General features: G+C 39.1%; 1 protein-coding gene across 1 annotated transcript; it reads left to right on the top strand.

The window, feature by feature from the left end:
- The first annotated feature begins 556 nt into the window (after positions 1–556).
- Positions 557–17,405, top strand: LOC137496981 (uncharacterized). The gene is made up of 5 exons (XM_068225249.1): positions 557–732; positions 1,268–1,373; positions 5,462–5,667; positions 12,658–12,765; positions 17,093–17,405. The coding sequence occupies exons 1-5, from the start codon at positions 557–559 to the stop codon at positions 17,244–17,246; spliced, it is 750 nt and encodes a 249-aa protein (XP_068081350.1). The 3' UTR covers positions 17,247–17,405.
- Positions 17,406–27,874: the final 10,469 nt, after the last annotated feature.

The raw sequence follows: 27,874 nt of genomic DNA, 5'->3' as shown, positions 1-27,874 counted from the left end.
AGACAGACAGACAGACAGACAGACAGACAGACAGACAGCAAAGTGACCCAAACCTCGCTGCTATTTACTCAGTAAAGCCAATGGAATTTAGTAGGGATCAAGACAGCAGTTACAACAGATGTTCGATGCAACAAACTACACATTGACAATACACATTTCGGTGATATTTTCACGCATGTTTTTCATAGGTTCTTCAAGCAATGTTAGTATTAATACATCTTTCATTTCACTTAGTCCCATTCAATGCATTTGACCCAGTACCAAAGAATAAACTTCTTTTGCAGAATTCCTTCGTTAATGAGGAACATAATAATAATAATAATAATAATAATAATAATAATAATAATAATAATAATAATAATAATAATAATAATAATAACAACAATAATAATAATAATAATAATAATAATAATAATAATTTGATATCTGCTATATAATGCCTGTTTGTCAATTTTGAGGTTCTATTTGACTGTCCCAGATGGCAGAAACAGTTTTATCTTAGGTGATTTCCTGTATAGATGAGATTTTAAAATTAATTTCGTCGGGTAAACGCCGAATGTGTCACCAGAGAGCTGATAAATCGCTAGCCATGGACTTTTTCCTGCTCTTCAAAAAACCGACTAATCTTGCAGGGTTTGTATCCATTATGCTGAGAAACCAATACTTCACCACTGAAAGGGTAGGGTGCTGCCTATTGTACTCTTTGAGTTGCTTCCTATTATTATTATTATTATTATTATTATTATTATTATTATTATTATTATTATTATTATTATTATTATTATTATTATTATTATTTAGTATAACTTGAATGACTGCCCATGTAGCCATGTATTTATTCAGGGGGAGTAAATATGTAGAACGTTTAAAACAACTCCCCAGTGATTTTTCAACGGTTGATTTGATTTCTAAGCAACATCCCGCAATGAAAAAGCGACTCTGGCATGTCCATATTTGCATGTTTGGAGAAATTTTCTCATGCAGTAAATTCTGTACAGAATTCAGACTTTTCTCTTTTTTTAAGATATTTGACTGTTCAAATCTATTTTTGCAATACGTGACATGACTTCTACAAGAGGTCATAGTTACATGCTAGTATGTACATCACTATTAAGTAGCCTAGAAGACAAAATGAACTCAATAAGTGCATGTTTATGACGATCCATTTTCCATTGCTCCTAGAATAAAGCTTGATAGGCCGTAATATTATTTCAGATATAGAGATCATGTCATTGCGAATCCTACTGCTCGTTGCTGGTGTATCCACACTGCTTGTCTCAGGACACTTGATGTTCGACGATGATATAGATGGAAGGCCCGTTTTAGACCGCCGAAAGCGCTATGTCCTCTTCCCAGAAGGAAGCAGTTTTTCAGTAAGTATTTGACAAACTTCTAGTACTTTTGGAGTTAAACGAGTTGATTTTAACACCAAAAACATTTTGCTAACTAGCACTAGTTATATATTAAGAATTCCCTATTCAATTTCGTCAGTTTGCATTATCACTAACATTCAAAAATGGATAAAATCCTAGTTTCCTAATGTGGATAATTTGTAGGATTAAGTTAGCTCGTTAAGAGTAGCGTATTTCTAGATGCAATAGAGTAATGTAACATGACGTAGAAGGAGCGGAGCATGTTTAGATCTTTATGAATCAGTTAAATGAGTAGCATATCCTAAAGGGAATATCACTTTTGATCTCTAAATACAACCAGTTATTTATACAAAATTTGCCTTCTCCGTAAATTTACGGTTTGAGGTAAATTAGACGACACTGACATTATTGCGCATCTGCCGTCCAGAAGAGAAGGTTTATCATGGAACATTATTCCGGTCATAGGGAGCGAGGCATCAAAATGGGCAGAGTTTACTTCACGTTAAAGAAACAGTAGAAAGAGCGATTTATTAAGGACACGCCAAATAACAGAACAATATTAGCTGTTGTGGACAAGTTCCGTCATAGGGGATCAGTATTAAGTCAAGGAAAGGAACAACAGGAATTTCTAGAACTGTCACCGCAAACTAGAATCATGGCTTATCTCTCCAACAGGTGTTACAGTCCCCAAAGCATAGTCGATGACGAACATCGCTGATACTCTGTTTGGCTGCCGGCTTAACGTCGCACCGGCACAGATAATTCTTATGGCATACTCTGTTTGAGCGATAGGCCTGTTCGGCGAATGTTTAAAGAGGCGGATGGATTTGGATACCGCATTCGAGTTTTTCAGCTTCTAACAAAAATGAATTAGTGAGCCCGATTACAGTACTCCATCCGTGTGTTGTCCAGGACGTGTGAGCATATGAAAACCATATTCACTTTGATGACTTCATCAACCAACTAACAAATCGTTTCTTAAGAGTTTGAACGACCAGATGTAATTATACAGAAACCAGTACACAGAGCGGTGGTTACGATTTGCTGAGCCATGTCCGGTCGTCTAATATTGCGCCCTTATTTCATCGAGGATGCCGCACAAAATCCATAAACAGTGGAACAGATGGTCTACAGAGACCTCATTATTACTCAATGAGACATGTTGAAGGAATAAGTTTTCAAGACAGATGGCCCACGTACAAATATCCCGGAAGTAACAATCGCTCATCAGCGTGTTCAATAAATACAATTTATAAACCTTATGAACAATGCGTGGCACGTGATGATACACATTTTGAACACATACTGTAACGACGCAATTAAATAACATTTCAGTGTCGTTTGTTTTGGCACACACGGTATCAGATAATATCCTCGATATTTTTTTTTTTTTTTTTTTTTGCTAGGGGCTTTACGTCGCACCGACACAGATAGGTCTTATGGCGACGATGGGATAGGAAAGGCCTAGGAGTTGGAAGGAAGCGGCCGTGGCCTTAATTAAGGTACAGCCCCAGCATTTGCCTGGTGTGAAAATGGGAAACCACGGAAAACCATTTTCAGGGCTGCCGATAGTGGGATTCGAACCTACTATCTCCCGGATGCAAGCTCACAGCCGCGCGCCTCTACACGCACGGCCAACTCGCCCGGTTCGATATTTTTAAAGAACGCTTGTAATTGTAGAACAAGTCTGGAGAAGTCTAGTCATATACTCACTCTAGTCGACAAAATGGGCAAACGCAATTATTACCGATGTTCGAACAGCCTCTTAGAAAATTAGTTTCCTACCCGAGTGCTCCTTGAAGCGACTCAGAAGCCCAAGACGAATGCTTCGATCCAGGCACAATGGTTATTGTCTGCTGTCCAGAGCATGAATTTTCTGCCTCCTGTCACACTGCTAGAATTTAACATTACTTCAATTCGCGGGTACCTAGACCATTTCATATTCATCGATATTCAATACTTTACACACAAACACAAAAAATAATGTAATAACGCAGATTACTACACGGACTTTACCCCATCGAAACTGAATCGATGCTATCATACGGCTAACTGTCTAATTGTTTTCAATGTATATTTTTTACGAGCTTACTCTTTACGATGAAGGAAGATCTGATGGTTTTTCCTGGATTCCCATTTTCACACCAGGCAAATGCTGGGGCTGTACCTTAATTAAGGCCACGGCCGCTTCCTTCCCATTCCTAGGCCTTTTCTGTCCCGTCGTCGCCATAAGACCTATCTGTGTCGTTGTGACGTAAAGCAAAATAGCAAGAAAAAGAAGGAGGAAGATCTCTTGTTTTATTGGAGTTTTATAATTTCATTGGGGTTTAATAATCATTTATCTAAAACCAAACCCCACGGCGCAACAGTCCCGAAGAGCCAATTCCTACCAAGCGACTGATGCTCAGCCCGAAGGCCTGGAGATTATGAGGTGTCGTGTGGTCAGCACGACGAATCATCTTGGGCGTTTCTCTTGGTTTCTAGACCGGAGCCACCATCTCACCGTCAGATAGCTCCTCATTTGTAATCACGTAAGCTATGTGGACCTCGAACCAGCCCACAGATCCAGGTAAAAGTCCCTGGTTGGGCCGGGAATCGAACCCGGGGCCTATGGTTAAAAGGCAGGTACGCTACCCTGCACCGCGGGGTGGGCAATCATTGATCTGATGAAATGTATACATGAATTAGCATTTCGAAGACTAACGTGATCTCAGTTCAGGAGAAACCTACGGGTATTGAATGTGAAATGTCTGTCTGTTAGGTCATCAGCCCAGAGGCGGGTTGGATCCTCAAATAGCACCACCAAAGGCTATGCAGTTATAGGGAAACCACAAAAACCAATGGCAGTAGCAAAATGAGGCGCACTAGGTAAGGCGAGGAATGAGGTAGTTTGCCATTGCTTTCCTCACTGGGCCAGACTGTGCTATTGTAGCACAACTAACCCTATGAGCAAAACCTTTCATGATACTCAAACGCACTCGCCGTGCAGTAAATGGCATTACTCAGCACCACCCACACCCCAGAAGCTTCCATACTGTCACAGCCATGGATAAGACTGGGACTTCAGTGGAAGCTACACTTTACTCTGGCCTAGCGAGTAGAAAGCTGGAACTAGTGGATCGTTTCATGCACTTGGAATGTGTATCGAACGAAGATTTTAAAATACTTCGTGAACTGAATTAAGGTGTCCTGAAGCTAAGGCAATGAGTTCACAAAGTGATCAGCACTGTGAGGTTTTGGATGAGATTATCTTTATATCGGTCTGTTTTTAGACCGACTTTTCTGCACGAGAGAAGAGGTTACGTATAGTTAGGACTTCTCATTCATAAGATGGAGGTAACAGAAATTAAATTATTGATAATTATTCCCGGTACAAACAGGTGGTAATAATGACAGGAGGGTACTCGTAAGAGGAAATAAGGGTAAATAATGGAACTCTGATAATTTATGAACCGGATTCTGTGATGGAGTCACATGAGTGGAGTGGATATGTTACTTAGGAGAATAGTGGACTGATAATATAAGGTATGTCTTAGTCTTATCCGTGGCTTTGACAGTAAAAAGTGGCTGAGATATGAGCTATTGTAGTAATGCCATTCCTTGTGCAGCCAGTCCCAACATTGAATTGCATGAAAATATTGCTCATAGGAGCGGTTAGTGAGTGCATTTCAGTGGGCTTGGCAGGCTGGTATGTAATAACAATTCCTGCTTGGTGAGGAAAGCAACGGGAATCACTCCTCATTTCCCTAGTACATCTTCTCCGTGATGTCTTGGCCATCTATGACAGCTGACGGTGGAGCTGTTGAGGTTCCGACGAGCCTTCGGAATGTGTACTCAACAAACACATAGGGTATGAGAAGTAGAGAGGGACGAAGGCGACGATGGTTGGACTTAGACTGTAATGATTGAAATATATAAGGTGTGTAACTAGACAAGATCACTGTGTTACTTGAAAACAGAGAATTATGGAAACACTTAGTTAATTCACATAGGATTGTAGAATGAACGATTGAAGGCATAACATTAAGATGTAAGTATGTTTTGAGGTAGAATGTGTATATAATTCAGCTTTGGATCTCTGCTTTCAGGTAGCGTTTTGCATGACCATTAAGACGACAACTCCTGACGTTGATATTTTCACTGAAGGCGTCAACTGGGCCATCTCTTACGATCTTCCCAACGAGACTCGCAGTCGAGAAGATGCTCCATTTGACCCATTCCTGCCGCCAGCACCAGTTCTGCTGCGTCGGCATCGGCGCTCCTTTTATAGCAAGCTGGAGGTACTTTTCAACGCGTGAGTATTAACATTAAACCACAATGTGGATATAAGTAAACATATTATTCAATATATCGTCCCTGTTCTGCCAGAACGGCGAATGTTACAATGCTCTTCCTATCCATTATTTCCCTTAAGACTTGTCACGCCTTCCAGCCACATATTGATATTCGGTCCATCAGAACAATTTCCGTTGAGTTCATTTTCCTATGTGCGTGTGTGAAGGAAAATGAACCTTACTGTACCATATTGAAAGAATGTATGTTTGCATGACATTTACCCACTCCTAGAGTGTGATGTATTTAAAGTTCATTTTCCTTTACACACGCGCATTGGAAAATGAACTCAACGAAAATTGTTCTGATGGACCGCATATCAATATATAGCTGGAAGGCGTGACCCGTCGTAAGGGAAATAATGGATAGGAAGAGCATTGTTAGATTCGCCGTTTTGGCAGGACAGGGACGATATGTTACACTACATTATTATCACTCTGCGCTTGGTTGTCAGCCATTACCACAAATATCTCTAATCAACGATTTCACTCCAATGTCGAAATATATTCCTGCTTGGAACTCAGGACACTCAGAAAGGGTCTGGTTGGAAGAATAATTAAAATACTACTGAAGAAATAAGGCGTGCGTTTTTATTGACTCCACGCGTTCATTTAATTTTAATTTTCTTATTGTATAACTTCTGTAAGTAAACTAACATACATAGTGGTAAGTGTAAAGCTCACCATCATTGAAAATCTATGGGTTTATCCTCTAAATATGGGGGTGAACCTCCATTATTTATAATTAATAATAATAATAATAATAATAATAATAATAATAATAATAATAATCATGTTACTGATTTCACGTCCCAATAACCACTATTACGATTTTGGAGATGCCTATGTGTCCGAATATTGTCCCACAGTTCTTTTACGTGCCGATCTACCGAAACGAGGCTAACGTATTTGAATACCTTCAACATACCACCGGACTGAGCCTGCTCCTCCTGCCAAGCTGGCTAGAGGAGGTCAGCGCTATGTATGTATGTATGTATGTATGTATGTATGTATGTATGTATGTATGTATGTATGCATGTATGCATGCATGTATATATGTATGTATGTATGTATGTATGTATGTATGTATGTATGTATGTATTACACCCTACCGGGCTTCGAATGGATGACCCACGCATAAGAATGCCTCCACGTAACGGGGTAAACACCCACGGATGAGATTTGATTGAAGAGCGGGTCGAATTGCTTAACGAGCTTCGAACCGCTCCCCTTCCTACTTTCTGTGCCGGCCCGGCCGCCTGAGCACTTGGGGAAGTGGTACGTTCGAAAGGAAAACACAAACAACAAATACTTAAGATGGAGCCTTATGTCTATAATATGAAAGTAGGATCTCTGGGTTCAAATGCCTATTGGATACTGCTTAACACTGCTACAAATGACAAGAATCATAAAATAGGGGTTACGAATATGAATTTATTCAAAACATGACAATTTAAAGAAGTTGATACAGCTCTCTATACAATGACTCTCCACATATGGGAGGAAAAGAAAATAATAATCACTTTAAAAATACGAATCGCCCATGGGCGTCGCCTGCATAACGGTATGATTGAGGTTTTGCGACTTGCTATCGTTCATTTTTCCTCATTAATTCATACCGTTCATGAATTTTGTACATTATTCTGTCGATCACACCGTGAGATGATCTGATGTCCCTATACACAAATATTACTAGCTGTTCTAAGCACGAACATAACCGGGGCCTACACTACATAATATCATATTGAAAGACACATTTGCATAATGCACAAACAAACACAAATACCATTTTTGCTAAACCCCGGACTCCTCATCTATCACCAAGACCACACGACGTGCACATAGGTTCTGTTTGAACTCAAAAATATGTGCACATAATTACGAAACATACACAGATATATGGATATATACACTTCATGCACAAAGGCGAGCCATTCCTAGAAATGAAACAGCATGGTTATCACTGTCTCCGGCCCAAAGCGCAAGCTTGGAGCAGCTCGCTCAAGGGCGCCACCATAATCCGGAGTCGAACTGGCAGACTCCCGACCGAGAGGTACTGTGGGTTTCTGTAGATCCCGAGAATAGCTACAATCTCATCTCGCCGGATATCTGGGGGAGATCCCTACTCATTTATTAAATACCTTTTAAAAGAAATCACCGTGATATTATCATTATACAAGTATTCTTAGCTAAGCCATTTAACCCAAACAAAAGAACGCGGGCAGACCAGGCTCCAAGCCCTAACACAATGGGATACGGGACCCTTTTGTCACGAGGGCGAGAGCTAGACATTCACAAAAAAGGAAGGCCGGCCATTCACTTCGCACGGCCATTCAGATTCTTCTCTCCCTCAAACGTTCACCCTCTCGTCTCGGGGACACATCCATGGCCCATTTCATTTGCTTATTTATATTATCGTGGAATTCCCATAAAATTCTCTTTTATTCTCTCTCATTATTATCGCTGAGCGCCGACTATGGGCACAATCACTTCTAACTCATTTCATCGTAAATTACTCGGGCATTCGGCCCTCTCACTATGTCTCATATCGCGTATCTTCTTCCCTTGGGCATATGGCTCTCATGGCTCCTCGTTCATACCACATACAATACACTTATATTTAAACCTTCTGACCAAAGATTAGGGACTCCTGCACCTGGGTCTCACCCCGGCTATAGATAAAAAAACCACTCCAAACCATTATGGCCAATTAATCAAAAATCACGGGAGACTTGCACATGGTTCCACACACCTATCTAAATCACACAATATGTACCTCTCCCGGTCGGGATTTCTTCTTTCTTGCTGTCCATGCACGGATTATATCTGTAAGCTAGGCATGCATTGTCTGACTGACCCATGAGTTTCCCTGGCATATCCGACAACCACGTGGGACAGTGACTACCAACATTTCGACATGTTTCCCTGCTTGCCAGCACTATTTTTCCAACCACCCCTACGGGAAACTCAAATATTCTCCTAACCTTGTTCCCATATTTGCTAGGACATTCCACATATTACTAAAAATATAACCCTCACGATAAGCTAATCATTAAGAAAGAAATATGAGTCGTCCGGGAATTTAGCTCCCTTGAATTTACTTCAACATTATAAAAATCAATAAAATTTCCATATAGGACATGCATTAACTTACAACATTTTGATATTTACAAAAGAACGCTAATCCTATCCCCGGGTTATGTCATGCTTAGAAATTAAATTTGGACATCACTCATCTGTTTGGTGGCCGTTGTCTCTCCCTCCACGGGAGACCCATGGTGAAGTTCTTAGTACTCCATGACCACTCGGTAGGTGGCGGGCGTGCAGTCCTTCATCCCTGGTCCATACAAGTCCGACATCCTGGGGAACTCGTCACAGCTGAAATCTTACAGTAATCCAAGTGGGTACACTTTACACTCGTCACACGTCCTCTATTTCAGAGTTTACACCACGAATAAGACGGACTTTCAAACCACGGCGGGCGCGTTCACAGTAAGAATCGGGTGGCTCACGAGATTCGAGCCCCTGATTCAAAGTAACACTTTGGGTGATACCAAATTATGAATTTCACTGACTCATTAAGCCGGCAGTTTCTCAGCCGAATTCTAATACTTGTTCGAAAATTATGCTCGCGGTTTTTACTAGTCTGACACGCAGCACAGAAACAATTCACCTAGGCTCGTTTGGCCTCCCGTTCACTACACAAAGGCTTTTGGACACAATAATACTTCTTTGTACGCGGTCAGGGGTTTCTGACTGTAACTGGAGCACCGCGGGACACAGTGTCCGTCTCACGACCCGTGAAAGAACAACTGTCTCTGCAATGGCCTGCCCGGCCTATATTATCTTGCCCGCCGGAAGCTTGGGGGGCGTTAACGTTCACGGTTCATTAAGAACAAGAGCTCCTTTCGTACCAAGAATTGACGATATTTAAATAGTGCATCTTGTGGCCCTCTGTCTCCTCTTTCATTTGAGCCAGGCGTGCTGGACCTACGATCAGCAGTTTTTATGTAATTTGCTTCCCGCCTTTGATTAATTCGTTAGCGTCCCTCGGGAGGTGGAGTCAATTTTGAGCGCGACTCTTGGCTTGGGTGACGCCGCTGTATCCACATGTGTTAGCGATATGTTACATCTTGACAGCTGGTGACCTCATTTCTTCCCCTGCATAAGTTATTACATATTTTTAGTCTGGGGAACGCAGAAAATTCCGCTCTATTCAATGGTGTGTCTCACATAATTTTCCTATGTCTGGATTAAAATATCATTCCATTGTTTACGCGCCAAAGTCCGACGTTGGCACCCGTGACACGTGCATAAAAAACCGGAAGTTCCTTATGTTCGTTTGGAACTCTGGGAAGCTAGACCACACCTCGGGGCGTATCTGACTACTCCAGCATCGCGTCCCCTTCTATCTCTCTCTGCAAGTTGAGAGCGTATTTCCGCGGGGGCTTGGCCTTTGCCCTGTCCTCCCTTTGTTCGCAGGCGTTCTTTTCGCGGGTTCCGTTCTGGCATGACGCCGCTCGATCCCCTTCGCCCATACTGCTACCAATGACGCGACCTTTAGGAGTAATTTTAATGGAGTATAAAAGCCCATATCATTCCCATGAGCTGTACAGGACACTGTACGGTTTCAGTATGTATGTATGTATGTATGTATGTATGTATGTATGTATGTATGTGAGTCAGCAGATCGAATGCAGTTTGAATCCCCTACAGTCCCACCAACAGGTGTTGTAGGGAAATCCTTGCCTCACTGAAGATGCATACTAGGAAAATAAATAGCGCAGCAGAGCCCCTTTGCTGTCCTCATTGAGTTAGAAAATGTTATTACATCTAAGTCTTCCAAGCTTACTGCTATGTTTACACTAACTGTAACCGATCAAATCTCATTCAATTTGATATTGTCAAAGGTCGAAGGTCGAAGAAAGTAACAAACTTATTCTAGCTCATATCAAAATATAAAATGCACTGTGAACACTATATCCCACCAATGAACTGAGCAGAATGAATATTACTGCCGAGAGATTGTAGATGGGGCTCTAGTTCCTAACAGAGTGTATACTTCGGAAGTAGCAGGTTCGACTCTGGAGGTAGCCAATATAGAAAATCATTTGCAATCGATCAATATCAGTTACAAAAGAAAGAGAATTTAAAACTATATCTCTGAAGGTATTATACGGCAATTCCTTTTAACATAGGTTACTTTTTTGTTGCTATTTGTTTAACGTCGCACCGACACAGATATGTCTTATGGTGACGATGGGACTGGAAAGGCCTAGGAATGGGAAGGAATCGTCCGTGGCCTTAGTTAAGGTACAGTCCCAGCATTTGCCTGGTGTGAAAATGGGAAACCACGGAAAACCATCTTCAGGGCTGCCGACAGTGGGGTTCGAGCCCACTATCTCCCGAATACTGGATACTGGCCGCACTTAAGGGACTGCAGCTATCGAGCTCGGCACATAGGTTACTGTATGGAAATAAGTTTGAGAGATAGTGGCTCACTGAACATAAACTGTAGTTGTTATGTGAAAAAATTCAACATGTTCCTTTCGGTTTCCTACGTTATTCATTATTTTTCACAGTGAAGAGGAAAAAGTATTTGAACCAGGTAAATAATACTACTTCTTATGAAAACTTTATTTTATTTTATTCTTGCATTCATTGTAGAAACGCTCAAGAATTCAGTTGTAGAGTTCGTGAACACATTTCACGTTTAAAAAAATCATTATCGTGAGTCGTCTTCTCAGATTTCATTAAAAAATACCATCTAATGGGTACGTTCCTAAATAAGAGACTATCCTGTGGTCTAATATTAGCCGTATGTATAAAATGTAATGTAATGCAATGTGTTGAAATGCTAGGACACGCACTGCAAGATTATTTATTTTGAAAAAAAAAACTCTCTAATGATTGAATTCTAATGCAAGTGAAGATTAGAAATTCTAATTGAGAATATTATTCTGTCAATTGCTTTTACGTTTATTTTGAGCAATTTATTTATACTTTTCATCCTGCAGGTCTCATCTGAAATATGACTTCAGAATTGTAGCCTGATGAATCCCCTTATCTCACGAGTTATGATTTCCTATGTTAAATATCGTGCAAGAACTATCCACAGCATTATCCGTTTATTACATAATGGCATGTCAATTGAAAGACGGTGATGCTGGCTTGTCGTTAGGCACTGCCGTACTTATGTATCACAATGTTGCCATCATGATCGTGCCATATATCACTTCAGGTAGCGAGCTTGATAATTTAACGGTTATAGAACTGTCATTGGAGATGGACCAACTGTAACTTTTTGATGATAATAATAAATAAAATCATAAATAAAAATATATAAATAAAATTACTCAAAAACTTAATAAAATTAATAAGCATAATTAACCGAAATGTCCGTAGTATGGGCGCCAGAGTTCACCAGAATGGATCCCTCGAATTTAGATAAGAGCATGATAAACTGTATATCCCAGGGCGTGTACATAATGCTGCGTACTGGTACATCTGCTGCAGGCCTTACCTAACCTCCTGAAAACGACTAATTAGGTAGGAACTGCAGCAGATGTACCAGTACGCAGCATTTTGTACACGCCCTGGGATATAAAGTTTATCATGCTCTTATCTAAATTCTAGGGATCCATTCTGGTGAACTCTGGCGCCCATACTACGGACATTTCGGTTAATTATGCTTATTAATTTTATTAAGTTTTTGAGTAATTTAATTTATATATTTTTATTCATGATTTTATTTATTATTATCATCAAAAAGTTACACAACCGACCAGCAAACCAACCAGAGCATTTCAGTTATCAATAGCACGAAAACCACTCATACATTTCACTCAAAGTGTTATCTACAATTTAATTGAGTTTATTAGTATAACCATTAAGCTGGCAAATTATGGAACATATTTGAAAAATGTCCTACTCTAGGTATTGTGATGTTTCAGAGCGGGTGTAGACGGACGAGCCTGCGTGCTGCGAACTATATGTGAAGCTGCACAGAGACTCATTCCTAGGGGAAACATGGTCGATGAGATGCTCAGAATTCTGTTCACGTGAGTATGAAATGAATTTAAGAAACCGAGTTACAATTAAATCACTGTACTTGATTTTAAGTAGTACGTCAAATGATAATGCAATATTAAACCTGCGAATTAATTAACGTATCTTCACAGAGGACCTTTCTATTTCAATGATTTTCATGTAATGAAATTATTTATGACTAAGAGTATTGTAGTACTATTGCATTATCTGTAATATTTTGTACGGTACGAATACTTTAGTAGTCCAGTACGTACGGCAACAAGATCTCTCACATGCGTATTTTACTCTATTCCTCTACTTCCCTGACAAACCACTGCAGGTCTTACACCGCTCCCCATCACAGTTACATCAGTTACACTGTCCCAAAATCATTTGAAAGATGTCGAGATTGGGAGAAAATTGATCAAACATTGAGATGTGTTGTAGGAAAAAATCTCTTCGTCCATTCGACAAAGCTGTGGCTAATTAACTCAGTGCTGTGAACAGGTGCCGTATTACTACACGATAACTCTAGGCCTCACAGGCTCATACATAGGAGTTGCTAAGGACTCACTGGCTGATATAAACTTATTCAAACTATTGTAAAGCATGTGTTCGGAAGAATACTAGGAACTGACGGAGACGTTCAGCAATCCTTGCATGTGCTCACCGGACATGCTTGGGAAAGACATAGACAAGTATGGATTAGGAGCAAAACTAATCTTTACGAAGTGCATAGCATGCAGAGGTTCTTGTTCAATTATTAATAACCCTCGTATTTTGCTCAGGAAATAACCTGATATTATTATTTTAGTGCATGCAAATGAAGATTAGAAATACGTTTGCTAAGCTAAATAACATGGAAACAGAGCCTATTAAGGAAATAGAACTAGAACATCAAAGTGAGAAACAGTAACAATGAAAATGATTAAATACGAAGGAAAGACTGCCTTGGACATAAATATCTGGTATCAGGATGTCATCGATTTTTGGTGGGTGGTCACTATTTAACTTTCATTGGAAAGTGTACGAGGATAATGAAATAATTAGTAAGTGATGATCTACAGGAATTGGTTAAATTATTGAGGTCTTCTCGTTCAAAGAGAATAAAATCAGGTGACTTCATTAACTTCCAAGCTGCAGCTGATAGTGCGTTAAATATTATAAAGTTAAACTTACAGTAGGTACTGGACCTGATATTCGGATTACTCATCCTGGTATTGTGTATATTAAAATGTTGCATTCAGACAATGAGGCAAAAATATTAGTGATATCGTGAGTATATATTTAAAAGCATATAACGATGATCGCAAGATATCCCCTGAAAAATTATAGGATCTGGAAGCAATGATTCAACAATGCCTCCCACAAGATCATTGCCAGTTTTATGTTGATTGTGGAGTATTGAAAGAAAATAAAGATTTGTTCCTACCGCGAATTAAGATATTGGACTGAAATTATCATTGATTCAAAAATTCTGAGCTGAAGTTATATTAGTTGCTTTCAATTTTGTTCGATGCTGAATCTGTATATGTATACAAGATGGAGCCCATATAGAAGGAATAATGCTTTCTGCATTTTCATCGTTAACTGTTATTTTCTAAGAAATGTCACAAACGTTATGATTATGTATGTGATTTAGTGATGGGTTTATGACACAATATAGGCAAAATTATTTGAATGGAGCATCATTATCTCTTAAAATTCTTTTTGGCGCTTAGCCCCTTCAAAACCTTAGTTCTTCATTTACTTGCCTGTACTACTGGTTTTATTGTGACACTCGTGTACTACGCGGTCAAATGTATAGTGTTGATTGGTGGTGTTGTGTGTTCACCAACTGAAAAAGAGAAGTTTCATAGCGTGTTTTTGCAGAGACTATTACTCACACCTGAATGAAATGTTCACATTTTCTGAAGACCAACAGTTAACACAGTTAGATGAACCAGTTTATGTTAAGTTCCGTAGTTTAGGAAAAAAATCTCGAATTCGAACATACTCAGATTTAAATGTTTAACTTTTATGATTAACCATAAAAAATAATTATTGTTCATCGGATTACGTCATTGAAATTCCTCTCTTGGAATTCCAAAGATATGTTCTGATGTCACCCCTCTTGGAGTAAAACCTCTTTAAATAATATCTTCTCCAGGAGGAAAAATAGTGAATTTTTCATCTCGTAAGTTCTTATGACGTAACCTAGGGAAAATAAATTAGTAGTGGTTATTTACAATATGAATGTGGTATGTGTGTATATTTCCCTGAGATTCTCTAAAGGCATTTCGATAAATCTATTTATTAAAAATGACAAAGAACAGCCACTCCATCCGGCCGTTTTACGCGACCGAATTGCTTGATTTTTACTTTATTCTCTGCGGAATTATATGCTGGGGTATCATCAGGCATTTATAGGTCTCGTACGTACAAGCTTTGAGTAATCCTAAAATAAAAACACTAAATGATCACTCAAATATTGCAGGCGAAGCCTTGCCCTAGTCCGCAAATATTCTGTACTTAACGGGTTGCAGACAGTTAAGGAGCAAGATCTTTACGTAAATTATATTGGCGAAGTTAATTGAATGATTAAAAATAACAGACGACTATAGGCAAACCTGAAATTTCAACCACAGCTGGTACACATAAATAATTTAATACTATCTTGAGAGAAATTCTGTGAGAGTAAGACAACCCTAGAGTAAGACAACCATAAAGGTGGACTGGGGAGGTGGTGACACGTAAAAATAATCGAAAACGACCTATATTAATGTTGAATCCTTATCTTTCGGGGTCACTGAGACGAATAGTTGCTCTCCAGACGATGTTTACGTTCAAGTTCAGCCACCATCGGCATGGGGCCGAGGAGTGAGGTGAGGGAAGGAGTGAAAAAATAATGTCCAAAATGAACGAGATTATGGATGTACGTGTGACGTGTGTTTGTTCCAGCATAGCTCTCAACCAACCTTGGTACGTATATGACCTACTACCTATAAAAATTTGTCGAGGGCTAAAGGGGTAGAGTAGGAGTAGGGAGGGAGTGGCATGTAAAAATAATCGAAAATGACCGATATTAGTGTCGAATCCATAGTTTTCGGGGTCTCTTAGATAAATAGTGGCAACCTGGATGCCGTTTAAATCTCCATTGGTATGGGGGAGGGGAAAGGTTTCAAGAGACCCCTAGCACTTGTAGGGGTGGAGTGAGAAGAGAATGCCAACGACATTTATTAGTGTTGTATCCACAGTGAACCAGATGAATAGTGACATTCTGGATGAAAGTTAAGTCCACGTTTAGCGTCCATCAGCATGGGGTGAGAAGGAGTAAAAATAAGTCCAAAATGATCGAGATTGAACAGCTTTAGGGCCCACTAGGCTGATCGGTGAAATTTCCAATCGTGTATATCATACCTACAGCGTAAATATATACATTTATTATTTATTTATTTTAAGGGATTAACTACTTCCAGATAATATGGGCTGCAGCAAGGACCAATTATATTGTTAAGTGTGTTCTGAACTAAGGAACACCCCCTTATACTTCTGATTGTATGAAGTTCCATACGTTACCAACTGTTTTCATATTTCTGCACACGTATGGTGTCCACCATAGGTATATCAGTTTTAATCTCCCGATTATTCTTAATAAGGATTGCTTCATGTAGCAGTATCTGTCGTTTACACACTTCTCTTACGGCGAGAGCAGCTGCGCTGAACAGGCCATTCTGATCCAGCTACGATGCGTGACTCACTATCTGCCTCTGACCGTCTTCACAGTACTGTATTGCGGTGTGTTGGTCCATCTCCATTGCATCGTATTCCCTAATAATCAAAACAGTTTCATGTACATGTGCATCACATGAATAAATTTATCTACCATGTAATTGCACTACGTATTTGAGGAATTTGTACATTTATTCCATAAACAAAATTTCGTGATCTTCTGAGACCAATTTGTCCAGTTGTGTGATGTACGATATACAGAGTGTAACGAGAGGTCATATAAGCGAAAATGGAATAGAAATCACCAATTTTAGACACCAAATGTGCTGGTATTTTCACTGAATTGTTCTGCAAACAGTCCAGGGACATTTCATTCTAACCCAATAGTAATTATAGGTACAGAACACATAACAGTATAAGCATCACAGTGACTGGTTGCCTTATCTAACTGAAACAAAAACAGATGGCTGATAATACATATATCTAGCTTTAAGTAATAATAATAATAATAATAATAATAATAATAATAATAATAATAATAATAATAATAATAACAATAATAATAATAATAATAATAATAATAAGGTAATATAATTATACATTAATTTTACAATATGTTTAATTAACGTGTGTCTTGTGTTTCCTTAGAATGCCACTGGAGCATGTTCATGGCTACGAACCGGAGGAGCACCACCAGTATGACGCTGCGCACAGAACAGGGCTCACAGACAGTTATTGTCCTGACATGTTCCCTACCTGCCCAGTGTCACTGTTGGACATCGCCCTAGACATGAACTCTTAATGTGAACCCTCCAGAAAAAGAACATGCATGACAGGAACTAAGGGTTTCCTAATGTTGGAAATTATTGTTTATGATTTAATGACGAATTATGTGGACCATAAATATGAAATGGAATTTAGAGCTTCATTAATTCTATGTGAACACAAAATTAACTGAAAAATAGATATTACATTAACAATTAACAATTCGGTACTTGTGGAAAGCTTCATGTTATTGTTTCCTTTTTATATCTACCTTTAATATCACCATTATCACAATTAATTGTGTGTATGTCTCAAAAATTGTAAATATAATTTGCATTAATTCATTCTGTTCAAATTAAGCTCATTAAAAACTATTTATTGTCAATTTTTTAATGTATTCCACAATTTTTTCTGAAGTTTATATGACATTGAACTATTATTATTCAAGAAACACAACAACTGTTTAAAATCTATATTTGTATATTATATGAGACATTATGAGTAATCATATGGATGCAACCACTGAGCAACCAATGCCGGAAAATGAAAATGAAAGGTTGTCGGATATGAATAAGACAGACCATATTTTCACATGACATTACATGGGTTAGAACATAAGGTACGCGAGAGAGTCAGTAATCAAATACTGTACTTCCATTTCTGAGGTGTGGTTCTAGGGCTGTATTGTGCATAACATTATTGACGTGCTAGAACGGTGTATGCTCACACTGTTTGTACAATTAACGGAGCTTAAGCAAACCCACATATTAGGGGCCGTGGTGCCAAATGCTCATACTGGAGATTTGTTCTACACATTTGCCAAAACGTGTCTGTGTTTGTGTAGTCGGTCAGAATAAGGTGCACATTCCTGGACGGATGTTCGTGACAGCATATCATACCGATGCACGTAAAGACAGTCGCGACGTGCTATAGGAGAGTTCATAGAGGATTGTACATAAACTGTAGAGCAAATTCGCGGTAGTGTCACGCAAGAAGGGTTAGCTATCAATTCCCACAACTGTTTGAAACTGCTTCCATCACGAGTGCTGCCTGACAGATTTTCACTTACGCCGATGCCTGCTTTAATTTTTGAGATATTCTAGGATTTTCTTCGAAGTTTATAGGAGTATCAATTTTATTAAAATTCTTTGTTAGTAGTTTAAAACTATATTATTTTATGTCACATCATGTATGATTATATCCTTGAGACTATTGATCAACCGATTTTGCGAAAATTCTTCATCAGTATCCGAAAATTTACGAGCTCATTATCTAGATCATATTCTGCCTCGTTTCCGGGGATAGCAGTGACGTAGAATATCTGCATCCGATGTGATGGCATGAGAAGCATTACTTACCATACCCATTCACCTTTGGTGTCCGTTAAGAAACATTCAATAATTCGTTGTTTGTTCAGAACATTGTTCACCTTGCTCCACTGGCATTCGTACAACAACAAGTAGACGTACTATATCGACGGGACAATACACTCTCCAAGGTATTCTTCAAGTTCCCTGGGCTGCATGATCTCCGCATGTGCACCCCATTCATCACGTGTCTGGATGTACGACGCTGATGACAATTGCTAATCCAGTTGAGTTGCTAGGTGGAATATACATGGAATTTAATTTCGCAGGATAATACAGGTCACTTCTTTGAACTACGAGAGTTATGCCCTGTATTACTAGTACAGAACTGAACAATCTTTTGAAGAGCTGTGCAGAGTTTACAAACGAGTACGACCTCATGTGAACGATTCTGTGCTCATTATATCTTACAGCACGCTAATAAAATTTCCTTCCCTTAGGGCAGGGATTCATGATGCTTTTCCGTTCTGCAATTTAAGTTAGTCTATAAACATCTTGTAGCACAAAAGAAATGTACAAATTTACATAATTTCCTTCAGAAATTTGCTGCAGATATGTAACTAGAGGTAGATGTTTATGAAGTAAGTATTTCGTCAGACTTATGTACATTTCAGACTGAATATTCTGATTTCAAATTTATAACGCATCAATTTTGAACATCAGTATACATAGCACACTAGTATAGGATGTCGAGCGTACTGATGGCGGGATCTGTTACAACGCTGCAAAGAAGTCTTACCAAGCTTGGTGTTACGATATGACATCTTAGCGCCATCACAATAATAACACGCCCGTCCACAGAAGGAGAATTTGCTAAAGTGGGTACCATGTGTATGGAACTGAAATTCATTTGGGGTAACCTATATAAACGTATGCAAGCATCTGTTGTCGACAAACAATGCCTAATACTGAAGTCAGGAGAGAAACTTTGTATCCCGTCTCCAATGTGATATCAGATGATTATAGAGTTCACTGGGACACTGATTCCTACAATCACAGAATAATTTCGTTTCATAAAGAATATGTCACCGTGTTCATAAATCAAACCCTAAGAGTCTCGTTAATATATTTACCTCAGTTAACTTCTATTTGGCAGTGTACGTTCAAGGAATACTCAATTAATTATAGCCGACTTCACACCGAATTTAATAATAATATTAATGAAATGAAATGGCGTATGGCTTTTAGTGCCGGGAGTGTCCGAGGAGAAGTTCGGCTCGCCAGATGCAGGTCTTTTGATTTGACACCCGTAGGCGATCTGCGCGTCGTGATGAGGAGGAAATGATGATGAAGACGACACACACCCAGGCCCCGTGCAAGCGGAATTAACCAATTATGGTTACAATTCCCCACCTTGCCGGTAATTGAACCCGTCACCCCTGTGATCAAAGGCCAGCACGCTAACCATTTAGCCATGGATCCGGAAATAATAATAATAATAATAATAATAATAATAATAATAATAATAATAATAATAATAATAATAATAATAATAATAATAATAATAAGCCCGCCTGGTGGCCATGATCGTTAAGGCTTCAAGTCTGTACGGTCTGACACCGTGGTTAGCCGGTTCGAGTAGTGTTGGCTGAAGGAATGTTCACCATCCTAATGCTGGCCGGAAGGGTAGGAGAGATGGTGGCATACAATTTCTAATCACTAGATTTCGTTCCAAAACTCTCCGCAGTTCTCATATGGAGTGAGGGCATATGACACTCTCGAAACTGAATCGCCGTCGGATGGGAACGTACCTCTTGCGTCTATTCGACAGGAGTAGGCTATGTGCCGGCATCGAGTTTCACTATTTACCTTCCTGATATATCACGTCATTTATTTCATCTCATGAACTCCTCTGGTAAATTTGACGTCAGCAAGGGCATCCGGTCGTAAAGACTCGCTATGAAGATTTATCTCACTTCATACCCGACGCTGTAGAGAAACGGGACAAGGGTTGGACATACGATAATAATAATAATAATAATAATAATAATAATAATAATAATAATAATAATAATAATAATAATAATAATAATAATAATAATAATAATAATAATAATAATAATAATAACAACAATAATAATAATACCGAGCAAGTTATCTTCGCGGTTATGATCACGTTGCAGTCGGCTTACAATCGGGAGGCAGTGGTGTCCACCTCTACTATTGGCAGCCCTGAAGATGGTTTTCCGTGGTTGCCCATTTCCATACCTTAATTACGTCTGCGGCTGCTTTCTTCCCACAATAAAGAAGGAAAAAGATAATATCCACCTTTTCAATACTATATATTACGAGAAAATTTTACATTTTTGTTAAATCATCACGTTTTATATACGTCTGGTACCGGTTTCTTCCTAGTCCTAGCCCTCCCATATCTCATCCCCATAAGACCCATCTGAGCCCGTGCGACGTAAAACAAATAGCAAAAATAATAACATTTAGTAATATAATATCATATAACAGACGATATTAAACAAGACAGAAAAACTTTCAGAAGATTTATACAAAATCATTTCATTTTCATTCAAAGTACCCGTAAGGTCTGAAACCGATAGCCGTGCCTCTCATAAAACTGTAAAGTCCGTCACATATGAGTATTAAGAAACTTGTCACGTAAAATGACAATCTAAATTTCCACGTGGTTAATAGGGTTCGTTTACTTGTCCTATATTTAAAAACATACACTAAAGTTGAATACTGTCACGTGCTTCCTTTAGATCTTGTAGAAACTCTTGGAGTGGGTAGGCAACCCGACAATATGCGCGTACCGATGAGTTGCCTATCCTGTCTACGTAACGGAGAATTATACAGTATACTGACCGAGATACTAATGGGTAGGCAACCCGCCAATGTGTACGTACCGATTAGTTGCCTATCGTATCTACGTCACGGAGAACCATACCACTGAGCGAAATAATAACCAATAATGTTTATGTTGTTGCTTGTTTTAATGGCTGTGGATATGTAGATAGTACGTCCCAATCACTTGTGCTTACAAAATTATCTGTGATGAATGTGGAACTTCAGTTTCTTTCGTTGTAGATATGACATTACATACTTAGACTACCTGCAGGAATTGGTTTGGAGACCCGGAAGTTAATTGGACAAAATTAATTGAAGTAATGTCTACTACACGACGTTTCTTAAATCACGAATTGTTCCAGTGAAAGATAACACCAAACTGCCCATCGCCTGAGCTAGAAACAGCTAAGTTTACTCACGGTCCTTTTAAGGCACGCATCATACGAGTAGTATGCAAGGGTAAGGGCATACGTAGAAGAACGCAAGAATACGGTGCGAATTCTAAGTAAACCGACAAATATCATGGGATGATTTCTGACTGAAAATGGATAACAAAAGTTCGTACCCCTTCTGCACGGAAATGCACGGTAGATGTTGCCGCAGATCAATGTTAAACACAGAGCCCTGGCACGCAGTACATTTCCATCTGTATGACAACTTATGTTCAAAGTGCCCTCCATGGTATGAAATGCTCTCGTTCACACGTCGCGTAATGGATTGCCTCATTCGTTCGAAATTTCCGGTCTGTGTCCGAATAGCGTCACAAGCTACGTGGACAAGCTGTTCAAGTGTCTGAACATCAGAAACAGGCTCACCGTACGCAATGCCTTTCAGATGCCCCCACAAGTAAATATTCAGGGTGTTTAAGTCCGGTGATCGAGCAAGCCATGCATTAGGGCCTCCACGTCGTATCCAACGTCTCGTAAAGATGTTGTTGAGGTGTCGGCGAACAGTAATGCGGAAGTGGGCTGGTGCACTATCGTGCTGCAGCCACATTGCCTGTCGTATTGCCAATGGAACATTCTCCAGCAATGGTCGCAGAGTGTTTAGCGGAAAGTCCAGATACTTTTCTCCCTTCAGGCGTTGTAGAAGAAGAACTTGTTCCAGTAGGCGGTCGACAATTAACCCTGTCCAAACATTGATGCGGAACTGATGCTGATGATACGATTCAACAATTCCGTGGGGACTTTCTGTAGCCCACAGATGACGATTATATAGGTTAATTATGCCATCTCTACCAACGGTCGCTTCATCGGTGATAAGGATTGAAGACAGAAATCGCGCAATGGTGCGGGTCTGTTGCAGAACCTAGCGACAGGATTTTTCCTGTGGAGGAAAGTCCCTGCACACGTTGGATGTGATAGGGATAATAGAGCTTGTTATGTAAGATACGGATAACCTTCCTTAAGGCTTACATCATATTGGCAAGCCACTTGCCTGGAGCTTGTACCAAGGTTGTTTCTAAAATCATGGAGAACATGTTCTTCCACATCTGCTGTACGCACAGTCTTGCGACCACCTTGCACGTTCCTCCTTCACAAAAGGCCAATGCTCACACAAACGCCGAAAAATGGCTCCAAATGTTGTGTTTTGTGGACCGTGTTGTCTGTTAGGGTACATGGCTCGGTACATCCGTGATGCCTCTCGACCGTTTCAACCTGCTTTGCCATATACGAACACCATCTCGGCCTATTTCTGGAATGAATTCCAGACCATTGCGCTTCTATGTTGCTTAAATCACACTATCAGTGTCTTACAAAACGCACACAGCAAATATGAGAGCATGTCGTTAGTGCCATCTACCTTGGAAACTATGCATTTCCGCGCACAAGATGATATGAAACTTTGTGCTCCATTTTTAGTCAGAAATGATTTCTTAAATGTTGTCGGTGGGCTTAAAACTCACCCTGTATAAGGCTAAAATTCATCAAATTATTTAAATATTTCTAATTGTATCCCTGTGCAATATATGTCAAGTACGAATAAATGAGTAGAACAGACTACGAGGCGAGTTGAATTATGAGCCGATTTTCCGAAATCTCATTAACTAAGAGTTTGTCTATTACGGTGACGTTGCATTTGCAGTTACTTAATTGATACTGAGCAAACGTTAGCTGTAAACCACATGTTTGCTTACTAATGTCATTGTATTCACAATAACGTTGATCGCTGTGTCAAAGGAGGTAAATTAAAGACAACTTTAGTAACCCTTGTTTTCCTATCAGATGAGAATAGTAGGTTCGTAAGGTTCAAATGCGTATATATGTTGCTTAATTTAGGGGCTTGTAATTTTGTTGATTGTAAGCCACATTTACGTATGTGTTGTAAATATCTATGTTCAGTTGTCCCTGATGTCGTCATAACAACTCTAACAACTCTCTGATGCAGTCGATACTTCCAAAAAGTATAGTACCCGTACTCGCGACCTGGCGGCTACCACGTTAGCCTAAGATTACAGCTTCGATTATGAACAAACATCAGACGAGTTATGAGCTTGTCTTGTCATATTATGTTTGATCGTTAATATTGTCACAAAAAAATGGTCACAAGGTGATCGATGGAGCAGTAAAAGTTCAGGAACAAGAGTGGTGGGAAAATTCTAAACTGTAAATAATGTGTGCACCAAGTAACTACTTTTAAGTTTTCAGGGAAGCCTGAAATGGTGGAATATTGTAGTAGTAGTTCTTGCTTTTATCGTTTAATCTATCGATACTTGCGTATTTTGTTTTGCTAGGGGCTTTACGTCGCACCGACACAGATAGGTCTTATGGTGACGATAGGATAGGAAAGGCCTAGGAGTTGGAAGAAAGCGGCCGTGGCCTTAATTAATGTACAGCCCCAGCATTTGCCTGGTGTGAAAATGGGAAACCACGGAAAACCATTTTCAGGGCTGCCGATAGTGGGATTCGAACCTACTATCTCCCTGATGCAAGCTCACAGCCGCGCGCCTCTACGCGCACGGCCAACTCGCCCGGTACCTGCGTATTTTTAGCACCTCCTAAACCATCATTATGAACCGAAATCTAAGCCGTTAATTTACTTGCACTAAGAAAGCCGGTAGTGTACCATATGAGACATTCAGCCCATAAAAATTCTAAGTGCTATATCATCACCAGTTACCAGTAAAGTAAATTCTCCCGAGGATGTATAGTAACTTCAAGTAAATCAAATGCATTAATGTTATTTCAGGTAAAGAAGAATTAATGAAGTAAAGTAAATGAAATGAAATTTAAGTAATGTAAAAAATTGATAATAAATTCTAGTAAAGTGAATTGTAGTACAATGCATTAAATGAAAGTAAAATAAGGAAAGAAAGTAAAAGATTCATATACAGCTAAACCTTAGCAGTAATTATGATAGAGTGATGAGCTCTCTACCCGGACGTCTTTTTTTCTCAGGTGTTAAATTAGCACTCATTTTTCTTCAGAGAACTCCAGTAACACATGTCTCATTTGAAGTGCAATTTCTCAGTACCTTGACACCCTGACCCATCCTCTTGAGGTAAGCATATCTTTACCCCTTAGGCTGTCTGGCTCCATGGCTAAATGGTTAGCGTGCTGGCCTTTGATCACAGGAGTCCGGGGTTCGATTACCGGCAGGGTGGGGAATTTTAACCATCATTGGTTAATTTCACCGGCACGAGGGCTGGGTGTATATGTCGTCATCATAATCATTTTATCTTCATCACAACGCGCAGGTCGCCTGCGGGAGTCAAATTAAAAAGTTGTAACTGACGAGCCGAACATTTCCTCCGACACTCCTGGCACTAAAAGCCATACGCCATTTCATTTTTACCACTTCGTCTAGTTAGTCCTCATAGAGTTAATATGGCTAAAAGCATTCTTCGCAGCGAATTGTTTCCACATTTCTGCTTCGGGATATCTGTATTCAATCATCTTCACCGATGAAGCAACCTTTGTTAGACATGGCATAATTAACCTGCATAATCGTCATCTGTGGACTACAGGTAATCCTAAATACTTGAATATTGATCTACTTGTTCCAGGTTTGTATTCCCGACCCTAAATTCTTTCAGGTTTCTTCTCTACCGATAATATTTAAGTCTTAGAAATGCAGATGTTTGCTGAAAGAAATTTCTCTCTTGGGACATAGCAAGAAAATAAAAATGAAAATATTCAGTACTCAATATGGACCTTGTACGTCTTAATGGATACTACTAGTGAATAGAGCGGCTTATTGTCTGATATTAATGAATAAAGAAACTAAATATTCTCGTCTAAGTTTTCGAAAGTGATTATATTATTTAACACCGATCAATGAAATATTATGCTAGAGTATGCTTGGTGTCCTGGCGTGGTGAGGGTAGGTGGTCACAGCTATGCCTCTGCTCTCCTGGTACAAGGATCTTATGGGAGATGTATTCGGTCATGTGAGAACGATTGAAGCCCTTTCTTATAGGAACACCATAGCGGTAAGATTCCCAGAATTACCCTGAGGAAGGAAGCTGATGGTGAGTAAACTTTTCCTCTAACGGCGACTATTTCACAGAATTATTATTTTGTACACGGAACATTTTATGAAATTTCCTGGTTTATAATAAAAGAGTTGTACATCAAACGCTAAATTAAAAATAATATTTCCCTACACTTTTAGGAATCACAGTTCATGGTTTATAATTTTAATTTACGAGTTTTCTATACACTAGTGCCTTACTCTCAACACTTGGACTGAAACTACAAAGCTTGTATCGTGTTGCGCCAGAAGCACTCTACAAAATGTATTCTTCCAGCATTAGTGGTGATTTAAAGCATAAATTAAGGATTTACTTCCACTGGGGAGCCATAAATTGCCCACTCATTCTCTTCAGTAGATTCTCGCGAGCTAACATTTGGCTATCTACCGCCGGGTAAGAGTTCCAATCCGTGTAAGTGCAAGTCGAGGCTGTGCTGTTGCCAGCATTTATTGAGGGATGAACGTACTATGTATACGTCCCTTACGAAAAAGACTGGGAATTTTAAAATAAATGAATATGTCAAAATTATTCAACATATCAGTAGTTCTGTACCTTTAATTTGCAATACAGAATATAATTTCTCCTGCAAGGATGTGCCTAAGGATTGACGCAAGTGAAATAGACTAATATAACTTGGAAACAATGTTCCTTAACCCATGGGATTATTATAATAATAATATTATTATTATTATTATTATTATTATTATTATTATTATTATTATTATTATTATTATTATTATTATTATTATTACTCGTGAGGTATGGCTATGAAATATTTACATCCATTTATTAGTATTAGTATTATTTACGTAGCTGTGTACGAACCTTATAATCATAATCGTTTTATTTGTGAGGTTATGTCAGGAAACATCTGCTCTTATATATCAATGTGAGTTTATTTAATGTATGAACACGTAGTTAATAGTATATAATTTATTATTACCTGTATATATGTTATATAATCCAATGTAACATTGTGCAACACACTGTAATAAGACCAGAACAATGCAATGCGCGACTAAATTTATGTAGAAAATTCCTTGCATTGTAAGTAGGCTATTGGGGACTCTCTAATTTAGGAGAAAACAAGTTATGTCATATTCTTCTAGAAGCCTGTGCAGGCAACGTATATAAAGAGGCAGTATTGAGGATAGAGTAGAGTTGTTTGTAACGAGACTTTCGTGGAGGTCTGTTAGCAGAGTGTTTTGAAATCAAGTATGTGAATTTTGTTGGGTTGATAGTTGACATGCAACTGATGCAGTATCTTCTTATTCTTCGTAGTAGTGTTTTGTTTTTCAAGTTGGCAGTTCATTAGTGCGTGTATGTAGAAGATGTAAATATAATTTGCGAATAAAATAGGGTACACAACTGAAAATATTTTGTGTGCGTCTTTGTGAATACATCAAGGTTAGCAATCTGTGCACGCTATTAGAGCCTTTTAAGCAGTGTATTCACTGTGCGTAATGTCGGCACTAACCGACCACCCTTGCGCCTAGGAATTAAAGCGGTACTAGAAGCAGAGAGAACTTCAAGGCTATGTGGATATCTCGTTCCTGAAATTTGAATTTCCTGACGGGGACTCAAATCCAAGCCCTTCTGGTGAACTAAGCACACTTTTACCACCTAGGATTAGTACAGGCTTTACATATCTCATAGCAACAAACAATTTTGATCATCTCTTCTTAAATAAATGGACTCGCATGCGAAGTTTAAATGCTGGCATCAGATAAAAGTACACTCTAAGTTAAAAATTATAATGTGAATAGAGAATGTTCCCACCATAATGAATGAAACTGAGGCCAGTTTTTTGTAGCACTCTCATAACCACAAAGGTTTCTCTGTTTACAAAGTACGGGTAGGGCCTATATAATGATAACCACCTCCACCGGATGAATTCTCTTCATATATATATCGTACCTGTTCTGCCTAAACGGCGAATGTTACAATGCTCTTCCTATCCATTATTTCCCTTAAGACTGGTCACGCCTTCCAGCCACATATGGATATGCATTCCATCAGAACAAT

This window comes from Anabrus simplex, chromosome 1 (genome assembly GCF_040414725.1).
Source record: "Anabrus simplex isolate iqAnaSimp1 chromosome 1, ASM4041472v1, whole genome shotgun sequence".
NCBI classification, from domain to species: Eukaryota; Metazoa; Arthropoda; class Insecta; order Orthoptera; family Tettigoniidae; genus Anabrus; species Anabrus simplex.
This window is presented reverse-complemented; position numbering and strand designations above follow the sequence as displayed.